Raw genomic sequence first — 23,448 nt, 5'->3', positions numbered from 1 at the left:
TATCAAAAGTAATCTATCCTTCCACACTCTTCTCATTGTTATATCCTTTCCATTGTTGCCAAGTTGGATAGAACTGCACTCACTTGGTTCCTTTATCTGTCCAATCGTATCCAGAGTATGAGTTGCATTAACTTCTCTTCCTGGTCCTGCACTTTTATCTCTAATGCCCCACATGGATTATCCTTGGCTGTATTTCTTGTCTACCTGCTGCCCCGTGGGACATCGCCTGAAAATGTACTGTTAGTTTTCACACGTGTGCTGGTGACACCCAACTCCACCTCAATTTCCACCACTTTCAACTTCTCCACTGTCTCTAAATAATCAGACTACTTGTCCAACATCCACTGTTGGATCAACAGAAATTTCCTCCAATTAAATATTGGGAAGACTGCAGACATTGGCTTTAGTCATAGAATCATAGAAGTTTACAGCATGGAAACAGGCCCTTCGGCCCAACTTGTCCATGCTGTCTAGTTTTTACCACTAAGCTAGTCCCAATTGCCCACATTTGGCCCATATCTCTCTATATCCATCTAACCCATGTAAGATGGGTATAGAGCACAAACTTTGGAACTCTGTACTACTGACTCCATCCCTCTTTTTGGTAACTGTCTGATGCTAAACCAGACTTTTCTCAATCTTGGTGTCATATTTTAGCCCCATTAGCTTCCAATCACATATTTGCTCCATCACTAATATGGTTAATTTCCTTCTTTATAACATCACCTGACCTTTGCCCTGCCTCAGTTTATCTTCTGCCAAAACCGTCCTCCATGCCTTTGTTACCTTGAACTTGGATACATTGTTGACCTACATTGGCTCCTGGTCAAGCTATGCCTCAGTTTTAAAATTCTCACCTTTTTTTAAACCCTCAATGGTTTTATCCCTCCCTATCTCTATCATCTCCTCCAGGCCCATAGCCCTCCAAGATATCTGTGCTCATCTAATTCTGTCCTCTTGAGAATCGCTGATTTTAATCACTGCAACATTAGTGACTGTGCCTTCAGCTACCCAGGTCCTGAGCTCAGGAATACCCTCTCTACACCTCTCCATCTCTCTACTTTTTCCTTCTTTAGGACACTCCTTAAAACCTACTTCTCAGCCAAGCTTTTTGACTATTTTTCCTAATATCGCCTCATGTGGCTTGGTGTCACATTTTGTTTTATGATGCTCCTGCCTTAGGAAATGTTATCACACTAAAGGCTATGTAATTACAAGTTGTGTTGTCTTCAGTAAACTAATAAATCCGCATTTCAGTTTTAACAGGATTTGTATTTTTCTGACTTCAGGAGCAGTTCCAAATATTGAAGGAGGTAAACAATTTCTTGAATCTTCAGACTCTGAATCCTCAGCCACAGAGGAAGAACCAGAAAGAGTGATAAACCCATATGATTTTTTTATTTTGAGATCCATAGCGGTAGGAAACAACTGTTTAAATTTCAGGGTAAGTAGTTTAAAGATCCAGTCATTAAAATTCAGCAAATTTAGTTTTCACAAAGAGTCATCTGGACTCAAAACGTCAGACACTAAAGAAAATAGATCATTGTTTAGTGGAATGATATTTTATATACAGTAGCTAATTTCACTGCTAGGATTTTGATTTGATTTATTATTGTCACATGTTTTTTCATACAGTGACAAGTATTATTTTACATGCTATCCGTACAAATCATACCATACATAGCTCACAAAGAGTCGCCATGCTCCGATGTCATCTTGAAACATGGATGTGATGAATCTACAGTGAGATTGGGCGGCACAGTGGTTAGCACTGGGACCTGTGTTCCATTCCCAGCTTGGGTCATTGTCTGCGTGGAGTCTGCAGTTTCTCCCCGTGTCTGCGTGGGTTTCCTCCCGGTGCTCCGGTTTCCTCACAAAGTCCAAAAGACGTGCTGGTTAGGTGCATTGACCATGCTAAATTCTTCCTCAGTGTGTCCAAACTGGCGGAGTGTGGTGACCAGGGGATTTTCACAGTAACTTCATTGCAATGTTAATGTAAGCCTACTTGTGACACTCCCTATGTTGTGGGGACTGACTGCAAGTGTTTTAGGGCCTTGTGTCGAGGTCAGGTTTTTGTGAATGAAAGGAACATGACCAACCAGGGAAAGAAATAAAGTTTCAAAATGAGTTTTAAAAAAAAGACAGACAGCAACTTGCACAATGGATTGCTGCCCTACATTAACATATCAACAGAGGGACAGAGATTGCAAACATGTCAGAGACTCGGGTGGAGTGTGCACACAGCTCACTCAGGATGATTTGGAGTTTGAGAGACTTCACTTCCCAAACCAATAATCCCTGAAAACATTAGCGAGAGGATTTGAATATAGGAATAGGGATATTTTACTGCAAGTGTATAGAGAGTTGGCTTTCTAGTTTTATAAAGCCTTCATAAGAACATAAGAAATAGGAGCAGGAGTAGGCCATCTAGCCCCTCAAGCCTGCTCCGCCATTCAATAAGATCATGGCTGATCTGATAGTGGGTTCCGTTCCACTTAACTGCCCGTTCCCCAAAACCCTTAATTCCCTTAATGGTTAAAAATCTATCTATCTGTGACTTAAACACATTTAACGAGGTAGCCTCTACTGCTTCATTGGACAGAGAATTCCAAAGATTCACTACCCTCTGGGAGAAGTTCCTCCTCAACTCTGTTCTAAATTGACTCCCCCGTATTTTGAGGCTATGCCCCCTAGTTCTTGTTTCCATTGTAAGTGGAAATAACCTCGCTGCTTCTACCCTGTCTAGCCCCTTCATTATCTTATATGTCTCTATAAGATCTCCTCTCAACCTTCTAAACTCCAGTGAGTACAGGCCCAGTCTACTCAATCTCTCCTCATAAGCTAAGCCCCTCATCTCTGGAATCAACCTGGTGAACCTTCTCTGTACCCCCTCCAAAGCTAATATATCCTTTCTTAAATAGGGGGACCAAATTGTACACAGTACTCTAGGTGCGGCCTCACTAGTACCCTGTACAATTGCAGCATGACCTCCCTGCTTTTATACTCCATCCCTCTCGCGATAAAGGCCAACATTCCATTTGCCTTCTTGATTACCTGTACGGTACGGTAGCACAGTGGTTAGCACTGCAGCTTCACAGCTCCAGGGTCCCGGGTTCGATTCCCAGCTCGGGTCACTGTCTGTGTGGAGTTTGCACATTCTCCTCGTGTCTGCGTGGGTTTCCTCCGGGTGCTCCGGTTTCCTCCCACAGTCCAAAGATGTGCGGGTTAGGTTGATTGGCCAGGTTAAAAATTGCCCCTTAGAGTCCTGAGATGCGTAGGTTAGAGGGATTAGCAGGTAAAATATGTGGGGGTAGGGCCTGGGTGGGATTGTGGTCGGTGCAGACTCGATGGGCCGAATGGCCTCCTTCTGCACTGTAGGGATTCTATGATAATCTAATCTTTCCACCTGCAAACTGAGTTTTTGTGATTCATGCACAAGGACTCCCAGGTCCCTCTGCACAGTAGCATGTTGTAATTTTTCACCATTTAAATAATAGTCCATTTTACTATTATTCCTTCCAAAGTGGATAACCTCACACTTACCAACGTTATACTCCATCTGCCAGATCCTTGCCCACTCACTTAGCCTATCCAAATCTCTCTGCAGACTCTGTGTCCTCCACGCAATTTGCTTTCCCACTCATCTTTGTGTCATCCGCAAACTTTGTTACCCTACACTCGGTCCCCTCCTCCAGATCGTTTATGTATATGGTAAATAGTTGAGGCCCCAGCACCGATCCCTGCGGCACGTAGTTTGCCAAGTTATTTTACAAGTTGGAATGCATTTGTTAAACTTCTGAACAAAGCTCACCTGTCTTGGAGAACCACCACGTAGCCTGGGAAATAATCACTGGTCACATTTGGTCCAGATTTTGTAGTCACCTTGACAAAACTCACCCTCTAGCTCGGTGATGAAATAGACAATTAGCATTTTATCTTTATTGTTTTCCTTTTGTAGTTTTATTTACAATGCACTTATCAAATTACAAGATCAAATGTCTATTACTAAAGGTATTTGAAATTTTTATACTGTATAGCGTTTCCATGTACAGCTTTGTGTCTTTCTACTCAGACTTTTTATTTAGAAAATATTTGTGAGGGCCATTGGTAAATATTGCAAAGACCAATGAACAATGGAGCAATTCTGATGTATTTACTTCCACCTTATTTACTGATAGTCAATTCTACAACTTTGTGCATTAAAATTATTCCCTAAATTGTGTTTAGCTTACATTTGTTTTTACTTTAGATTCAAATCCCTTGGTTCTTCTCTTTGGGTTCTGCACAAAGATCTTCTCCAAATTTACCCTAGAAGTTCCCTTTGAATACAAATTAAGGACCAGGTCTCTGTGAATAGAAGGCACTGAGCTTATAGCATTAGTTCCTTTTTTTTCTATATAAATGATTTGCAGTTGAAATTGAGTTACTTTTACATACCTTGACGATTCAATATTCTTAATCTTTGGGTCTCATACCCATCTGAGCTATTTTGTAAATCTCCAGTTTTAGCTGCCTTCTTGAACCACTGCCATCCCTGAGGTGTAGGTTTACCCACAGTGCTGTTATGGAGGGAATTCCAGTATTTTGACCCAGCGACAATGAAGGAACAGCTATATATTTCCAAATCAGTGGCTTGGAGGGGAACTTCCAGGTGGTGGTGTTCCCAGACATGTGCTGCTCTTGTCCTTCTAGATTGTAGTGGGCATGGGTTGGGAAGGTGCTACCTAAGGAACCTTGGTGAGCTCCTGCAGTGTATCTTGTAGATGTTGAACACAGCTGCCACTGTTCGTTGGTGGTGGAGGGATTGAATGTTTGTGGAAGGGAGAGCGATCAATTGGGCTGCATTGTCCTGGATGGTGTTGAGCTTCTTGAGTGTTGTTGGAACTGCACTCATCCAGGCACGTGGAGAGTATTCCATCACACTCCTGACTTGTGCCTTGTAGATGTTGGACAGGCTTTGGGGAGAAAGGAGGTGAGTTATTTGCCGCAGGATTCCTAGCCTTTCACCTACTCTGGTGGCCACAGTATTTGTATGGCTAGTTCAGTTCAGTTTCTGGTCAATGGCAAACCCCAGGATGTTGATAGAGGGGGATTCAGTGCTGGTAATACCATTGAATGTCAAGGGGCGATGGTTAGATTGTCTCTTGTTGGAGACAGTCATTGCCTGGCACTTATGTGGTGAGAGTGTCACTTTTTAATGGCTGCAATTACATAAATTTGTGGTTAATACTCGGGCATAATGTATTTAGTCACATTGATTAGTTTCAAGCATAACGGATTTCTCTGTGTCTTAATTGCTTGCTTCACTGTATCTGAAGAACGTTATTAGAGATGTAGCCAAGGTACCAATTACCTACTTAAACAATTTTCAAAGCTGCCAAGGTCTGCCAAAATATTATATTTGTTGAAATATTTAGTATTTCTATCACTTCAAAATAATGTAATATTTATTCTCAGTGAATTAAAGTAATGCCAAAAGATACAAAGCAACATTTCCAGATTTGAAGAATATGATTACCATCTTGTTTAATATTATCACTATATTATAGGGCCATTTTATTAGCAAACTTCCTGATCTGACTGCACTTACTTCCATAATAAAGTATCTGAACCTGTCATTCAACAGTTTTCAGGACATCCCTGCTGAGGTGAGTGCAATTTATTAAATCATCTATAAAATTTATGCTTGTACTTTACTCAGTGAATTATGAGGTCATGTGTCCAGGTCTAAACCACAGCATTCCTGCAGTAAAACCTCTCATGGCCAATTGCCATACTTACATTAATAACTACCATCTGGTTAGCAAGGATGTGGAGCACATTAATTATGGAGAACAAAATACATAGCATATTGTTACATCCTCAGAATAAAACCACACAATCAATGAATTACTTTGAAATGGTACTATTATTTACCAAATGAAGGTTTGCCAGCATTTAATGTAGTGAGCCTTCAGTGTCCTGCTTTCCCTTTAGCAAATAAGCTGGTAAGTCAACTAGCTTCAATGAGTAGAATTTAAAACAAAGACAATACATAATACCTCAGTGATGTTTATTTACCTTTTTTCAATGATGCTACTGTTAATTTGGTGCACTAACTTATAAACATTGCCAATAGAAGGTGATATGAGATATTTATATCACTGTTACCTGATATGTAGATGATTTAGAAAGTTAAGACATCCATTAACTGTCACATCACAAATTTCACAACACTTTTGGCTTCACAGCAAGGTCACCTTTTCTAGTGCATGAGCACCCTTTAAAACTATTTTAGATTAACCAGCTCTCTTCCAAAATGTTGCTCAGATTTGAGTGGACTCCTCTGTGGACAGAAGTCTATTTTATTCATTTGCAAATCCGTAAGACAAATTTTCTGTTTGCTGTTATTTCTGTGTGGATTTACTTTGGTGGTGTATGTGAAATGTCGGAGAATGAAGTAGATGAAGTGAAGATGATCAAACATGGAAAAACAAAATGTTCAGCATAAAATTCATGTGTTGTTCCCTTTTTACTGTTTTTACCTCTTTATATCAACTATTTTGTTTCCAGTGTCTCTCTTAACTGGTCTACTGGTATTTCATACTCATTCTTCCCAACATTTGAAATTTTGTTTTATTGCTTTACTTTGTAGGCTGACTATGTTGACTTGTTGCCAGCAATCGTTGTTGTATAGTACATTGAAACATTTTAAATGCATTAATAAGTTTTCATATTAACTCTGTTTATCCTTAAGGTTTATAGATTCCCCCAACTTGAAGTGCTGATTTTCAGAGACAATCCTATTTCAGCGATTTCTTCTGATATTGCAAAACTGACAAACCTGAGAATCTTTGATATTTCCTTCTGCCTGGTTTCAACTCTGCCTGCTGGGTAAGGTGGTCCAAAAGTCTGTAGAGTCTAATAGCAATTTTTAGTCGTACACAAATCATGAATCAGTCATTTTAAAAGAGAATTATGAACAAGTGATTGATATTGCAAAATGTCAAGGGCTGGGATTACAGACCATAACATAACGTAACAGCACATGAGCGAAGTGTGCCTGTCGACCTACACTTTGCTCGTCACTCTGAGGTTAGTTTGCCTACCTTGCGTCCTGCAACACTCATAGGAATCAGTTTTGTAGGCACCACCACATCATCTTCAAGTGGTTGTCATAGGTATACCTCTACCTACCAGACCAGTTGTAAGGCAGGAGTGGCTCTTCATGTGCTGCAGCATTAGGCCTGGGCTGGAGAAGGGAGGAAACTGTCCTGAAGCAAGAGAAGGGGTTGAAGGGCGAGGGCAGCACATGAGGCAGGGGAGGGCAGGGTACCAGCAGGGAAGTTTGCACTCAGACACATAACTTGGGGAGGGGGAAAGAGGTTTGTGCCAGATAGCCAGGAAGCATCCAAAACTCCAACATCTCGAGTAGATCGCAGATCTTTGAAGGACCACACAGGATACAGGGCTAGCTTCTTGGTGCCAAAAGGTGTTTTGCAAAGGATATAGCTGAAGACACCCATGCAGCAGCCTCAGACTCTTGCAGAGCAAAGGTACAAGATTCATACCACTGGCTGATCACACCATAGGCATCTGAAATATGTCATTCCAATGCCTGGACAGATGTAGCAGAATTTTTTTTTTCTTTATACGGCATTTGTTACTGATCCCTAATTGCCCTCGAACTGAGTGGCATTTTAAGAGTCAACCTCATTGCTATGGATCTGGAGTCACATGTCAGCCAGACCAGGTAAGGATAACAGATTTCCTCCCCTAAAGGACATTAGTGAACCAGATGGGTTTTTAACAACAATGGTCTCATGATCATCATTAGACTTATAATTCCAGATTTTTATTGAATTCAAATTTCACCATCTGCTGTGGTGGGATTCAAAACTGGGTCCCCAGGGTATTGCCCTGGGTCCCTGGATTACTTGTCCAGTGACAATATCACTACACCACCGCCTCCCAGAGGGTCTCACGGATCATCATGACTTGCTGCTCGCTGCTCCACCTGGCACTGCAATGCCGAAAGGACTTGAGATAGAACATAGAAAGCCACAGCACAAACAGGCCCTTCGGCCCACAAGTTGCGCCGATCATATCCCTACCTCTAGGCCTATCTATAGCCCTCAATCCCATTAAATCCCATGTACTCATCCAGAAGTCTCTTAAAAGACCCCAACGAGTTTGCCTCCACCACCACCGACGTCAGCCGATTCCACTCACCCACCACCCTCTGAGTGAAAAACTTACCCCTGACATCTCCTCTGTACCTACCCCCCAGCACCTTAAACCTGTGTCCTCTCGTAGCAACCATTTCAGCCCTTGGAAATAGCCTCTGAGAGTCTACCCTATCCAGACCTCTCAACATCTTGTAAACCTCTATCAGGTCACCTCTCATCCTTCGTCTCTCCAGGGAGAAGAGACCAAGCTCCCTCAACCTATCCTCATAAGGCATGCCCCCCAATCCAGGCAACATCCTTGTAAATCTCCTCTGCACCCTTTCAATGGCTTCAACATCTTTCCTGTAATGAGGTGACCAGAACTGCGCGCAGTACTCCAAGTGGGGTCTAACCAGGGTCCTATAAAGCTGCAGCATTATCTCCCGACTCCTAAACTCAATCCCTCGATTAATGAAGGCTAGTACGCCATACGCCTTCTTGACCGCATCCTCCACCTGCGAGGCCGATTTAAGAGTCCTATGGACCCGGACCCCAAGGTCCTTCTGATCCTCTACACTGCTAAGAATGGTACCCTTCATATTATACTGCTGCTTCATCCCATTGGATCTGCCAAAATGGATCACTACACACTTATCCGGGTTGAAGTCCATCTGCCACTTCTCCGCCCAGTCTTGCATTCTATCTATGTCTCGCTGCAACTTCTGACATCCCTCCAAACTATCCACAACACCACCTACCTTGGTGTCGTCAGCAAACTTACCAACCCATCCCTCCACTTCCTCATCCAGGTCATTTATGAAAATGACAAACAGCAAGGGTCCCAGAACAGATCCCTGGGGCACTCCACTGGTCACTGACCTCCATGCAGAGAAAGACCCCTCCACAGCCACTCTCTGCCTTCTGCAGGCAAGCCAGTTCTGGATCCACAAGGCAACAGCCCCTTGGATCCCATGCCCTCTCGCTTTCTCAAGAAGTCTTGCATGGGGGACCTTATCGAACGCCTTGCTGAAGTCCATATAGACCACATCCACCGCTCTTCCTTCGTCAATGTGTTTGGTCACATTTTCAAAGAACTCAACCAGGCTCGTAAGGCACGACCTGCCCTTGACAAAGCCGTGCTGACTACTTTTGATCATACTAAACTTCTCTAGATGATCATAAATCCTGTCTCTCAGGATCCTCTCCATCAACTTACCAACCACTGAGGTTAGACTCACCGGTCGGTAATTTCCTGGGCTGTCCCTGTTCCCTTTCTTGAATATAGGGACCACATCTGCAATCCTCCAATCCTCCGGAACCTCTCCCGTCTCCATCGACGATGCAAAGATCATCGCCAAAGGCTCCGCAATCTCCTCCCTCGCCTCCCACAGTAACCTGGGGTACATCCCATCCGGTCCCGGCGACTTACCAACCTTGATGCCATTCAATAGTTCCAACACATCCTCTTTCTTTATGTCCACATGCTCGATCCTTTCTGTCCACCGCAAACCAGCAGTACAACCACCCAGATCCCTTTCCACCGTGAATACCGAGGTAAAGTATTCATTAAGCACCTCCGCCATTTCTAACGGTTCCGCACAAACTTTTCCCCCTTCACCTTTTAAGGGTCCTATGCCTTCACATCTCATCCTTTTACTCTTGACATATTTGTAGAAAGCCTTGGGATTCTCCTTAATCTTACCCGCCAAGGTCTTCTCATGACCCCTTCTCGCTCTCCTAATTTCCTTCTTAAGCTCCTTCCTACATCCCGTATACTCCTCTAAATCCTTAACACCTCCTAGCTCTCTGAACCTTCTGTACGCCTCTCTTTTCTTATTCACCAGGTTCATCACAACCTTCGTGCACCACGGTTCCCGTACCCTACCAACACCCCCCTGTCTCATCGGAACGTTGTCATGCAGAGCTCCAGACAAACATTCCTTGAAAATCCTCCACTTTCCTTCGGTACTTTTCCCCAAGAATGCCTCCTTCCAATTTACCCGTCTAATTTCCTCCCTGATGACACTGTATTTCCCTTTACTCCAGAGAAACACTTTCCTAGCCTGCCTGATCCTATCTCTTTCCAATGCTATCGTGAAGGAGATAGAATTATGATCGCTATCCCCAAGATGCTCACCCACCGAGAGATCCTCCACCTGTCCAGGTTCATTAGCCAGCACCAGATCAAGTACAGCCTCTCCTCTAGTAGGCTTATCCACATACTGTGTCAGGAAACTCTCCTGGACACACCTAACAAACTCCTCTCCATCCAAACCCCTAGCCCTAGGGATATTCCAATCTATGTTTGGGAAATTAAAATCTCCCATCACGACAACTCTGTTATTCCTACATCTCTCCAGGATCTGTTTCCCCATCTGCTCCTCAACATCTCTGTTACTATTGGGCGGCCTATAGAAAACACCCAGCAGAGTTACCGACCCCTTCCTGTTCCTAACCTCCACCCACAGAGACTCCGTAGTCAATCCCTCCACGGCGTCCACCTTCTCTACAGCCGTGACACTATCCCTGATCAACAGTGCCACTCCCCCCCCTCTCTTGCCTCCCTCCCTGTCCTTCCTGAAACATCTAAAACCCGGCACCTGAAGCACCCAGTCCTGTCCCTGAGACATCCAAGTCTCCGTAATGGCCACCACATCACAATTCGAAGCAGCAATCCACGCTCTAAGCTCATCCACTTTATTCACTACACTCCTGGCATTAAAATAGACACATCTCAGACCTTCAGCCTGAGCACTTCCCTTCTCCATCACTCATCTAACCTCCCTCTTACCCTGTCTACATTCCTTATCTATTTGCGAGCTAACCTCCTCACTCTCAGTCCCCTCATTTCGATTCCCTCCCCCCAACCTTTCTAGTTTAAAGTCTCTCCAGTAGCCTTAGCCAACCTTCCCGCCAGGATATTGGTCCCCCTGGGATTCAAGTGCCACCCGTCTTTTTTAAACAGGTCACACCTGCCCCTAAAGAGGTCCCAATGATCCAAGTACCCAAATCCTTGTCCCTTGCTCCAGTCCCTCAGCCACGCATTCATTCTCCACCGATTCCTGTTCTCACTCTCCCGCGGCACAGGCAGCAATCCCGAGATTACTACCTTTGCATTCCTCTTTCTCAGCTGTCTACCTAACTCCCTATATTCTCTTTTCATGACCCCTTCCCTCTTCCTACCTATGTCAGCAGTACCTATATGCATCACGACCTTCGGCTCCTCTCCCTCCCCCTTCAGGATTTCTGGGACTCGACCAGAGACATCCCGGACCCCTGCACCAGGGAGGCAAACCACCATCCAAGAGTCCCGTCTGTGTCCGCAAAAACGCCTATCTGACCCCCTCACCGTAGAGTCCCCAATTAGCACTATCCTCCTTTCCTTACCCTTTTGCACTACTGGGGGGATGGAGGAGATGGAGGAGCTGCACTTCTCTTCTGAGGAGGACTTTAAAAAGGATGAAGGTGATTAGTTCAAAGAAGCCGAGGCTGCAGGGGAAGAAGCCATAGCGTGGGCCAAATGAGGTAGGCATGCTTGTGAGGCGCTCAGATTCTACAAGGAACATGAGGAGTTAAAGTGAGTAACCTCTTCGACAGTTGCCTCCATCATGTTCCAACGTGAATACCAGTTTTGCTATTCTTCTCATTTCACTCATGCATTTCACTATGAGAATGAATACACATCAGGCTCACACATCGAGATCCTTTGAAGGATGATGAAGCCTCCAGAACATGTGACCTTGCTTAGAAGAGGTGCTAACTGGAGGAGGGCATCTTGGCATTGGACATCAAAAGGTGTTGTCCCTTCAGGCATATCTCCAGCAACACATTTACAATGGCATCCTACAAAGTGCGGAAGCAGTATTACGATCCTTAGTTGGCTCGTATGCCTTCAATGTGACAAGGTTCCTCATAGAAATCCATCTGAAGCAACAGAACAACTCACTATGTAAGATTGATAGTGAATCAGATAATTCACACAGGGCAAGGCAGCCAATGAGGTCCTGTTGCCGTGAATCCATTGAGAGATGACTCAGTCATGTGTGGTGCAATCTTCTACTTCACACTGACATCCAACATTCTGAGTTAGGGATCCTGGGCTACATTTTTCCTCACCTGAGCATGACAGCGTCAAACACTTGCTTGCCGGATATTGAAATGCCACTTTTTAAAACACAGATATTGTGCCCTCATGGCCAGCCCTAGCCCTTGCAAAGTCCACATGCTCGGACAACATGAGGTCCTCAAGGACACGCATCATTGCTAATAAAAAACACAGTTTTTACAAGGACCAACTGGTGCACCAGATGGTCCTTGTAATTAGCATTGATGGAAGGTCCTTCATGTGACTTAATACATGTGTAGGGTGGGTGTCAATCAGAGTGTGGAACTTGAAAATGGCAGCACTGGTGTCAAATCAACATTGCAGTTGACACTATCATGATCCCTGAACAGTCCTGTAGCATCCAAACAATGGGGTACAATCTAGTCTAATTTTGCACCCTTTATCTTCTGGGGAGAGCTAGGGGTAGTATCAGAATGGTCAATCCTCCTAAATTATCTTGAAGTCATTAAGAATGGAAAATTAATTGCTGTTAGCAGTATAGGAGGAAAGTAGAGCTTTTTGACTATAGTTTGCGACAGAGGACTCCTTCATGCTGGTGTGCTCCAACTTCTTAAAGCTTCTTGTACAATACCAGGAACATAGATCCTTAAGTACAGTAAGCTCAGCTATTAATATAAAAAATGAAAGCAAATTACTGCAGATGCTGGAATCTGAAACCAAAAGAGAAAATGCTGGGAAATCTCAGCAGATCTGGCAGCATCTGTAAGGAGAGAAAAGAGCTGACGTTTTGAGTCCAGATGACTCTTTGTCAAAGCTAAAAGGCAGAGAAAGTGGGAGATATTTATACTGTAGGGTGAGTGAATGAAAAATGAGTCATAACCCCAGAAACCAGGGGAAAAGGCTGCTAATGGCAGTCCATAGAGAGAGTAAAGGGTGTGAATGGCCAAATGGCAGAGAAGCTAAAATCAGAGGGTAAACTGCGACAGATGAAGATGTGAGGGGAGGTGGGGGGATGGGGTAGAGCTAATCAACTTCAGATGATTAGCTCTACCCCACCCCGACCGCTTTGTTTTCATTTCATTTCATTTTTTACTGTTCCCTACCTTTTACTTCTTTATTGTCTTTCTTCATTTTTCTTCCCCCTCCCCATTCCTTCCCCTTATTTTATCCCCCTTTCCATATGTTTTCTCCTTTTTCTCAATTTGACCTCTTTCCCACCCATTTCCTCCCACCTTCCCCCACTCCCCCCACATCATCTGTCACAGTTTATCCTCTGATTTCTCTGCCATTTGGCCATTCACACCCTTTTTAATCTCTCTGTGGACAGCCATTAGCGGCCTTTTCCCCTGGTTTCTGTGGCTATGACTCATCTTTCATGCCCTCACCCTGCAGTATAAATATCCCACACTTCCTATGCCTTTCAGCTTTGACAAAGGGTCATCTGGATTCGAAACGTCAGCTCTTTTCTCTCCTTACAGATGCTGCCAAACCTGCTGAGATTTTCCAGCATTTTCTCTTTTGGTATTATAATGTAAATCTTTGAAAACATCTGCCAAGTGTGACATGACCGAATTTCATGTGTTCAAATGTACAAAGAAACATCCAGAGTTGGCAATCCCATCCTAAATTAGAGGGTCAGGAATTCTGTGTATTTTTAAATGTAATAAATGATGCAGAAAAAAACATGCAGTCTGCTTGTGTTGTTTTCAGAAAATAACAGATGATAATATTCCAAGAGGCACCAAGAAACAACAATGAATAGCATGTATTTTATATAATTTCTTGAACATGCTGCTATCAATATTTTGATACTTAATTGTGGGGAAAGCATTGTACATTTTAATTGTTGTTGCACATTTGTTCTTACAATTTATCCATTCTGCTATATATTTCCTCAACTTACATTTGAATAGCAGCTTTAACATAGTCAAATGTCTCAAGGAGCTTAACAGGAGCATGATCAAATTAAATTTTTAGTTTTTAAAAAATTGACAATGTAAGCAAACAGGTTCAAACGAAAGCCATTTAAAAACATAGGGAGATATGGGGGCTGGTGACCAAAAACTTGGTCAAAGAAATAGGGTTAAGGAGCACCTAAAAGGAGAGGGAAGTAAGAATGAAGATTCAGAGAGGGAATTCCAGAAATTAGCACCAAGGCAACGATAGAGGAACAAAAATCAGGATGTGAATGAGGGCAGAGTTGGCTGAGCAAAGGGACCAGCACAAGAAATTAGCTCCAGTGTTAATTCATTTTAACATTTCAATCTCTTCAATTTGTAAACATCAGATAAATGGTATTGAATTAAACTTTGTGAAAACTAACAAATGGAAATTGTTCCTTGGTTAGGCAGAATGTGCAATGCTCCTACCGGCTACATGGCATCAATGCAATCTAATTTTAGCCCAGCAATTTTAAAAAAATCTTTAGCAATTAGATTAATTTTAAAGAGATATGGATTTTTTTTAACAGGTTATTCCTCTTACCAAATCTCCAGTCTCTGAATGTTGCCTACAATAAGATATCTTCAATTTCCACTGACATTAAAAACTTAAGGTTAGTGATCAATGTTTTTGTATAATTAACATTACAGCATTTCCAATGATGCATCGATGCAGGTTAGATCTGATTCTGAACAATTTTATAAACCATTAAACATTTCATTTACATGTACATACAGAATTTGGCGTCAGGAATCGGAAATACAATTTCAAAAGTTGTGGATGACACCAGGTTTGGGGGTATAGTGAATATGAGGAAGGTTGGGCCTTAATACATTAATAAATTAGCAGAATGGGTGCATTAATGACAAATTAATTTCAATAGAGATAGGTACGTTGGCATATTTTTGTAGGAGGCATAAGGAGGCCATATACTCCTTGCAAAATGAGAGTGCAAATAGAGAGGATTGGCAAAGGGATCTGGAGTATAATTTCACAAAGCATTAAAAGTGGAATATCAATTTTTGATTCCAGTCCACCTGTACCAGGTTATTTTTTAATTTGTTAAAGTTAACTCTTCTGCAGTTATGTATTTTTATACATAATTGTATCTTTTCCATAAATGGCCTCCTTCTGTACTGTAAGGATTCTATGATTACTTTTAAAACTAATATTATGATCACGCTTCCCTAAATGCTATCCCATTAAAACATGTTTTACTTGCCCTTCTTCATTCCTCAGAACTAGCTTCACTGCTGCTTCCTTTCTCAAAAAGCAGAAACTGCTGAAGCTGGAAGTAAAAAACAGCAGTTCAGGCAGCAACTGTGGGGAGAGAAACAGAGTTAACATTTCTAGTTTATGATTTTTTTATCAGAACTGGGGAAAAGTTAAGAGGTGTAGTCGGTTTTGAACAAGGAGTGAGTGGGACAAAGATGAAAGGAGAATCTGTAATAGGGTAGAAAACAGGAGAAATTGAATGAAGAAGGATTAGTCTTAACGGGCCAAAGGGAATGGTGATGGGGCAAGGAAAGAAACAAAACTGACGCCGAGAGCAGGAGTGAAACTGTCTGAAAGTGAAAATAAGAAAAACTGAAACATGCAAAGAAAAGGAAACAAAAGAGGGGGATAGAATTTACAGTCTGAAACTGTTGAATTCAGTGTTGAGTCTGGAAGGTTGTAAAGTGCCTAATTGAAAGATGAAATACTATTACTCAAGCTTCTGTTAGGCTTCACTGGAACAATGCAGCAGGCCAAGGACAGGGATGTCAGCATGAGAGTAAGATGGAAAATTAAAATGACAGGCTACTGGAGGCTTATGCTTGTGGCTTCTTTTCTCTTTGGGCTGGAAACATACTGGTCAAGAAAGTTCCTTTGTATACATTTCAAAAATTCCTCCCCCTGTTACTATCCCTATCTATACAAGGATGATTGAAGTCCCCCATTCTCACTCCTCTATAGTTCTTACATCTTTCTTAACTTGCCTGCAAGTTTACTCTTCAATGTGCTTCCCACTATCTGCTGGTCTATAGTATACACCCAGTGCTGTAATAACTGTAATATTGTTTTTTTTTAAAATTCTAACCAAATAGGTTCTGTCTTTGGAAGATAGGAGCAGGAGTGGGTCATTTGGTTCTTTGAGCCTGCTCTACCATTCAACTAGGTCATGGTTGATCTTCTACTTCAATGAAATTTGCCTACACTATTCCCATATCCCTTGATATCTTTAATATCAAGAAATCTATCAATCCTTGTCTTGAACAGATTCAATGACTGAACCTCTACAGCCCTCTGGGGCAGAGAATACCACCCTCCGAGTGAAGAAATTCCTCATCACAGTCCTAAATGGTCTGCCCCTCATTCTGAAACTCTCCCCTTGTTTAGACTGCCCAGGAAGGGGAAACATCTTTCCATGTCTACTCTGTCACACCCTTGAAAAATGTTGTAAGTTTCATCGAGATCATCTTTCATTCTTATGAACTCCAGAGAATACAGGCCCAGTCTTCTTAATCTCTTCTCATAGGACAATCCACCTTCCAGGAATCAGTCTTTATTCCCTCAATGCTAAGTATATCCTTCCTTACGATGCAGCAAGTTATCTGTACTCCTGTACTCAAATTCTCTTGCAGTAAAGGCTAACCTGCCACTCACTTGCCTTCCTAATTGTTTGCTGCACCTGCATTTTAGCTCTCAGTGACTCCTGAACAAGAACATCCAGGTCCTTTTGTATATCAACATTTACTAATCTCCCATCATTTAAAAAAAATTTGCATTTTTGTTTCTGCTACCAATGAGATAACTTCACATTTTCCCATATTATTTTTCATCTGTCATGTTCTTACCTTGCCTAAATCCCCTTGAAACCTCATTTCATCCTCCTCACAACCCACATTCCCGTCTAGTTTTGCATAATCATAAAACTTGGAAATATTATATCCTACAGTCCAAAGATGTGTGGGTTAGGTGGATTGACCATGCTAAATTGCACCTTAGTGTCAGGGGGACCAGATAGGGTAAATGCATAGGGTTATGGGGATAGGGCCTGGGTGGTCGGTGCAGACTCAATGGGCTGAATGGCCTCCTTCTGCACTGTAGAATTCTATGATTACATTTGGTCTCCACATACGAATCATTGATATATATTGTGAATAGATGGGGCCCAAGCACTGATCCTTGCGGTACCCATTAATTACAGCTTGCCAACCTGAAAATGACCCATTTATTTCTACTCTTTGACCCCTCAACTACATCCTTCCCCAGTGCTCCCTCTGATAGCTTTTTTGATCAATACTGCCACCACACCTTTTTGTTTTCCTTCCCCAATTATCCTCATAGCTGGAAATACTATGTTCTCAATCTCCCCTCCTTTGAGCCAGGTCGTTTTTTTTGACATAATATCATAGTCCCATATGGCAGCTCACCAATCTCCCCCCTGCAATGTGCATTCATTTATATGCATGTGCATGTACTCAAAAGCCATCTTAGACTATTTCATATGATGCAGCTGAGGTGAAGAGCATAGATGCATTTAAAGAGAAGCTAGCTAAGTACATGGGGGGAAAGGAATAAAGGATAAGCTGATAGGAGTAGATGAAGCAGTTGGAAGGGGGCCTATGTAGGAACATAAACACCAGCATTAACCAGATTACCCGAATAGTCTATTTCTGTCCTGTAAATTCTGTATTATGATTTTGGCCATCTGTTTCTAGGATATAATGATGATGTAAAAGCTATTTTTTCCTTTGGATTTACTGCATGGTAAAAGCAAATTGACAGAAAGTAAAGTCAGCTAATACTCTGCATCTAAACAATCAACTCTCTTTGTATAGTAGCGATTACATATTTTCAACATATGACAGACATATTTTTGATTGTTTTCTAAAGTACTTGCACTTCAGGTTATTTCTTTGAATGCAGTGAGTTTACACACCTGTTATTGATTCCATGGAGTATATTAATTTCCATTAGTAACTTATCTGTATCTAATATAGAGAAGATAGAGCACAAATTTTCATAATTATGACTTTCCTATTCTTGATGGAACTCCTGTTATCCAGAAAACTTCAGCTTTTAAACGTTGAAGGCAATGAGCTGATAACATTGCCATGTGGCCTCCTCCAGCTCCAGCTCAAGAACATACGCACGGAGAATAACTATATGCATCCTTTGGTGTGGGAAGGAACTATTCAGAACCAACCACAACGACTGACTGATCTAGCCGCTGTTACTTTCTCCAAGAACCACTTAAGTCAGCAGTACACAAACATTTCTAAAGAGGTGCAAGATATACTGAACAAGTAAGTAGCTCAGTTTACACTGGACTGAGATAATGGTCTCAGTTTTCACTTACACTCTCCAATTCTAGCACTAAACCTTTCACAGGTATGCCTGATACAAGGCACCATTGCCCTGTAACATGTATTATTCAAGCTTCTCCAGTTACATTTTTTCATGCCCAACGTAAAAGTCAATTACTGTAGACAAACCCAGACTCAACCTGTGAGCTGAAGTTAGATATTGAGTACAGAGCAATCTAGGATAGTATTTCCTAGGCAAATGATAAATTGACTTATTATCTCTCAGTAACATATAGTGTCCATGTCACTTCAGTAAATGATCAATATCAGTCACACCAGCCATTTGGATACAGGTTAAGCCACCAAACCAAATGCAGATATGCATTTGCAGCAAAAAGCAGTAATATCCATTTATTGAAGCCAATTCCAAATAACACAGCAGCTTTCACACCCAGTTCGTGAAAGAGGTAACCAGATAAACCAATCAATTAGGTTTTTTTAATGGCTTTCCTTGAGGATATTTCATCCAAAGCCAGACATTTCTGGGACGATGAGTCGCTTCCCAATTCCTACTGATTCGACTCTTTTCCAAAATTACAAAGGCAATTCCTACCCACAGAGTCACACCTTGTTCCCCTTCCTACCCCCCACCATCTACTCCATCTGTCGTGGTGAGGTCAAAACCATAAATCATTGGCATATCAAAAATGCACACAAAACACATTGAAATACAATCTTATCTTTTGAGAAGCGAATCCTTTCTTAAAATGTAAATCATGCTAATTTTCTGTATTTAATAGTTGATATTTCAATGTCAGTGATACTGGGGTGGGGGAGGGGGGAGGGGGGAGGGGGGAGGGGGAGGGGGAGGGGGGGCGGGGTGGGGGAGGGGGGAGGGGGAGGGGGGGAGGGGGGAGGGGGAGGGGGGGGCGGGGTGGGGGAGGGGGGGGCGGGGTGGGGGAGGGGGGGGCGGGGTGGGGGAGGGGGGGGGGGGGGGGAGGGGGGGGCGGGGTGGGGGAGGGGGGGGCGGGGTGGGGGAGGGGGGAGGGGGGTGGGGGGAGGGGGGGGGGGGTGGGGGAGGGGGGGGGGGTGGGGGAGGGGGGAGGGGGGGAGGGGGGAGGGGGGGAGGGGGGGGGGGTGGGGGAGGGGGGGGGGTGGGGGAGGGGGGAGGGTGGGGGAGGGGGGGCGGGGAGGGGGGGGAGGGGGGGGCGGGGAGGGGGGGGCGGGGAGGGGGGGGCGGGGTGGGGGGGGGGTGGGGGGGGGGCGGGGGGGGCGGGGTGGGGGGGGGGCGGGGGGGGGTCACATGCATGTTTGTTGGAATTAACAAGCATTTCGGCTGCCAGTTATACCTGATACTTCAGTTAGCATGGCTGAAACTGTGCTTCACATTGAAAGAAGCAATGCTGTCACACTACATTTCATTGGTCACAAAGTGCATTGGGACATCCTGAGGTCATGAATGGTGCAATATGGATGCAAATCTTTCTTTTGTACTATAGTTTCTGATCATCCCAACATTGCACTTAAGCCCTTTATATGTAAAAAAATTTAGACACTTAATCTACCACAGAGGTCCACAGGCTTTGTGGAAACCTACACCAAAAGAAATGCCACTCGTATGCCTGATATCCCTGAACTTTTATTTCTATAATCGTACGGCAAAGTCTGTCTGTGTTGCCTGCTCGGCTCTCAATTGCCTGTGCAGGTCCTGTGGCTGATTCACCAATACAACCCCAACTGTGACCCGAGACTGCAGTCCATGTGTTGCACCACAGGCCATACCTACTAACATGACCTCCATGTGGTGGAGGCTGGTAGAATGGTTTGGTCTCTGCCTAACAAAGTGTGCATGATGTGGAGATGCTGGCGTTGGACTGGGGTGAACACAGTAAGAAGTCTCACAACACCAGGTTTATTTGGTAGCAAATACCATAAGCTTTTGGAGCGCTGCTCCTTCATCAGACAGTGCACAGAGACACAAAATCAAGTTACAGAATACTGATTAGAATGCGAATCCCTACAGCCAGCCAGGTCTTAAAGATACAGACGATGTGGGTGGAGGGAGCATTAAGCACATCATAATACACAACATAAAACAGGGCATGAATTACAATATGCCCAGCACAGCTGACGAATTGTGCACATACAGGCAACTCTAGTGAATAAAGGAACTCTGTCTCCACAAAAAGTGTGTTCAAAACATCTTATTTATTGAAAGGAGGAGAGAAAATTGAGGAATATTGCCCCATTACTTATCAGCAAAACCCACAGCTTTGTATCAATTTTCATTTCATTTTATTCTAATTGCTTTATTTTTTTTTTATTTTGTGTGATAGTGCAACAATATGTGACTGCTGCAAAGGACCTCTGTATGGTGCAGGACTTAAATTGATCAAGCAACGCAAGACGATCTTTAATACTGAAAGCCTCCCATTCCTTTTTCATGCCTGTTCACCATCCTGTTACAGATGGTTCTTGTCCAAGACTCACTGAACACATCTATTTTCATTAACGTTCGTCTTACTGAAAAGGAAGTTAATGAGGACCAAGTATTCTTGTCCTGCATGTTTCATTTAATATACTATCCTTTGTGAATGGATACTCCTGGAAAGCACTTATGATTGAGATTTTAATACATTGTTCTTTACTCAAGTCATTAAATGTGCATATTTGTCACTAAATCGATTCAATAATATATATAATTTAAATTCAACAATACAGCAATTCCGGAACGCGCTGCCCAGGGAGGTGTTGGGAGCAGGTACAATAGCGTCATTTAAGGGGCAACTAGATGAATACATGAATAGGATGGGAATGGAAGGATACGGACTCCGTAAGTGCATACGGTTTTAGTTTAGGCAGGCATCGTGATCGGCGCAGGCTTGGAGGGCCGAAGGGCCTGTTCTTTGTAATACACGATTTAAAAATATCAATCTGATTTGAGTTGCTGTCAACTCATTAAAACTCGTGGCATAGCTGCTTAGAGGTTTTTAAAAGGGGGAAATGTGTGTTTTAAAATGTGAAAGCACATAGTCTTGACTATTGATACAAAATACTTGACAATTACTTCCTCCAAACTGGTAATCTTCAAAGTAATTGCACTGTTACTTGCATCAACTATCTAGTTAATGTTGGAAAGTACTTCACAAAACTCCGTCTCCACACTATTTCAAACACTGCTCCAATGTTTAGTCCTTGAGACAAAAAGTGACAAGGATTGAAAATAGGTTTAGCAATAGAAAGCAAGTGGTTGGGGACAGGGCAACTCTAGCTTCAGGGCTTTGACTAGTGGAGTTGTGCAAGAATTTGTTCTGATTTCCCAACTGTTCATACATTTCATAAATGACAAGGACGGTTGGTAATAATGGTCTATCTATGGCATACTAAAAATGGTACATCTGTGAATGCTTTCAGTCCCAATTCAGGCATTATGTTCTGGTGTGGTACTTTAGTTAAATGGTCAAACTTCATAATAGTAAAACAGTAACAACTCAAGACCTCTGGAAAAATGTATCTGTTAAAATCAGAAACTGAACCAATAAAGTAATTTCAGAAACATCTGTCCAGCCAGCTTTCCTTGTCACAAACTCAAATATCCATGAGTTGAAATGAATTTTCTAACGCAAGACATTAAAAAAGTACATATTTCACCACACCAAAAGATGCACTGAGGACCCCTCCAGATGTTCCCAGGAAGAGATTGCATGGCAATTGCCTGGGTAGCTCAAACTTACTTTGGGCAATTGCCATACGCTTGGAACGATCAAAAAATGTGATTTAAATTGCAAACTTCGGATGGCTCCCACTATGTTACAGCAATAGTTACCCAGAAAAAGTTAGAATTAAAACCACTTCCAACTTCTGGGTAACTATAGCACTGACCTCCATGGCCAGCCCTATGAGACCTACCCCCTCACCCACTCCCAAACTACACCCATGACCAACCATCCCACCAATGCCCCTGCCCCAACCCCAACCCCCTCTCAATTCCCACTCCCAAACTACACCCATGACCAACCATCCCACCCTAACCCCAGGCCCCTCTCAATCACCCACTCCCAAACTACACCCATGACCAACCATCCCACCAATGCCCCTGTCCCTACCCCTACCCTTACCCTAACCCCAACCCCAGGCCCCACCGCACTCCCCTCCTCCACTATCAAGCACAATCCAATTTCTCCCCCACCCTGATCTGATCCAACTCACATCTCTTCACTCTCACTCTCTCTCCCTCTCTCCACGTGCCCCTTGGCCCAACTTCTTCAGTGAGAGGTTGCCTCAGAAATAGAAAAGGTTGATATGGTATATTTTATTTATAATGAGTGTTGTGGGAAATTCTTTTAGGTGGCCTGATTAACTTAAAGACTTGCTAAGATCTTTTCAATAAACATTTCATTTCAAAGGCAAAAAAAGTTTATTCAGTTCAATGAAATTCTTCAGTTAAACTAGTTTTTATTAAAATATTAGAATCAAAAACATTACAAATTAACAACATTCAAACAAACATACAATTAGGACAAGACAAATCTCATTTTGGCCAAAATGGGAGATCAATAGTTCCACCTACACAGCTAATCCGCTAGAAGCCTTTCACAAAAGATCTACTTTTTTGGCATGAAAGCTGGGAATAGTTATACTTTTTTAAAAATCAGATTAATCTGCTTAGTACTTAATTAATAGCAATGTTATTCATTCACTGATCTATCAATCTACTGATGACATGTCTTTCAATCAATAATTCTCTGACACCTTCAAATTTAACTGTTATTCGTCAGTCTGTTTTACAGATGTTTTCTCCCAAAAAAATGGCTCCTTATGATTCAGCATTTTCTCTCACCAATTTAAACCGGTTCTATTGAAGGAACCTTTATCTATTGGACTTATTTTCCCCGGCTTAGAAATGCATTGGTAATTTACTTGGTTGCATTATTTGTACCTGACTTGTGCTGATATCTTTCAGGAATACATCTTTAATTTTAATGGCATGTTAAAAACATTT

General features: G+C 42.7%; 1 protein-coding gene across 3 annotated transcripts in view; it reads left to right on the top strand.

Moving 5' to 3' along the window:
• The window catches only part of lrrc63 (leucine rich repeat containing 63), a 34,360-nt gene extending 12,361 nt beyond the window's left edge, over positions 1 to 21,999 (top strand). The window contains exons 5-10 of one of the 3 annotated variants that reach the window (XR_013499885.1): positions 1,290 to 1,444; positions 5,550 to 5,648; positions 6,737 to 6,873; positions 14,684 to 14,767; positions 18,271 to 18,446; positions 20,783 to 21,124. Coding sequence is in view for 2 of the 3 variants with exons in the window: in XM_078232233.1 (XP_078088359.1) it covers positions 1,290 to 1,444; positions 5,550 to 5,648; positions 6,737 to 6,873; positions 14,684 to 14,767; positions 18,207 to 18,446; positions 20,783 to 20,939 (872 nt within the window). In the remaining variant the exon portion in view is untranslated. Of the gene's footprint in view, positions 1 to 1,289; positions 1,445 to 5,549; positions 5,649 to 6,736; positions 6,874 to 14,683; positions 14,768 to 18,206; positions 18,447 to 20,782 lie in introns of all 3 variants that reach the window. The other 2 variants (XM_078232233.1, XM_078232234.1) reach the window with 2 other exon arrangements.
• The last annotated feature ends 1,449 nt before the right edge of the window (positions 22,000 to 23,448 follow it).

Source organism: Mustelus asterias, chromosome 17, assembly GCF_964213995.1.
Source record: "Mustelus asterias chromosome 17, sMusAst1.hap1.1, whole genome shotgun sequence".
In the NCBI taxonomy this organism is placed as follows: Eukaryota; Metazoa; Chordata; class Chondrichthyes; order Carcharhiniformes; family Triakidae; genus Mustelus; species Mustelus asterias.
Note: the sequence above shows the minus strand (reverse complement) of the source record. Positions and strands in the feature narration are given on the sequence as shown.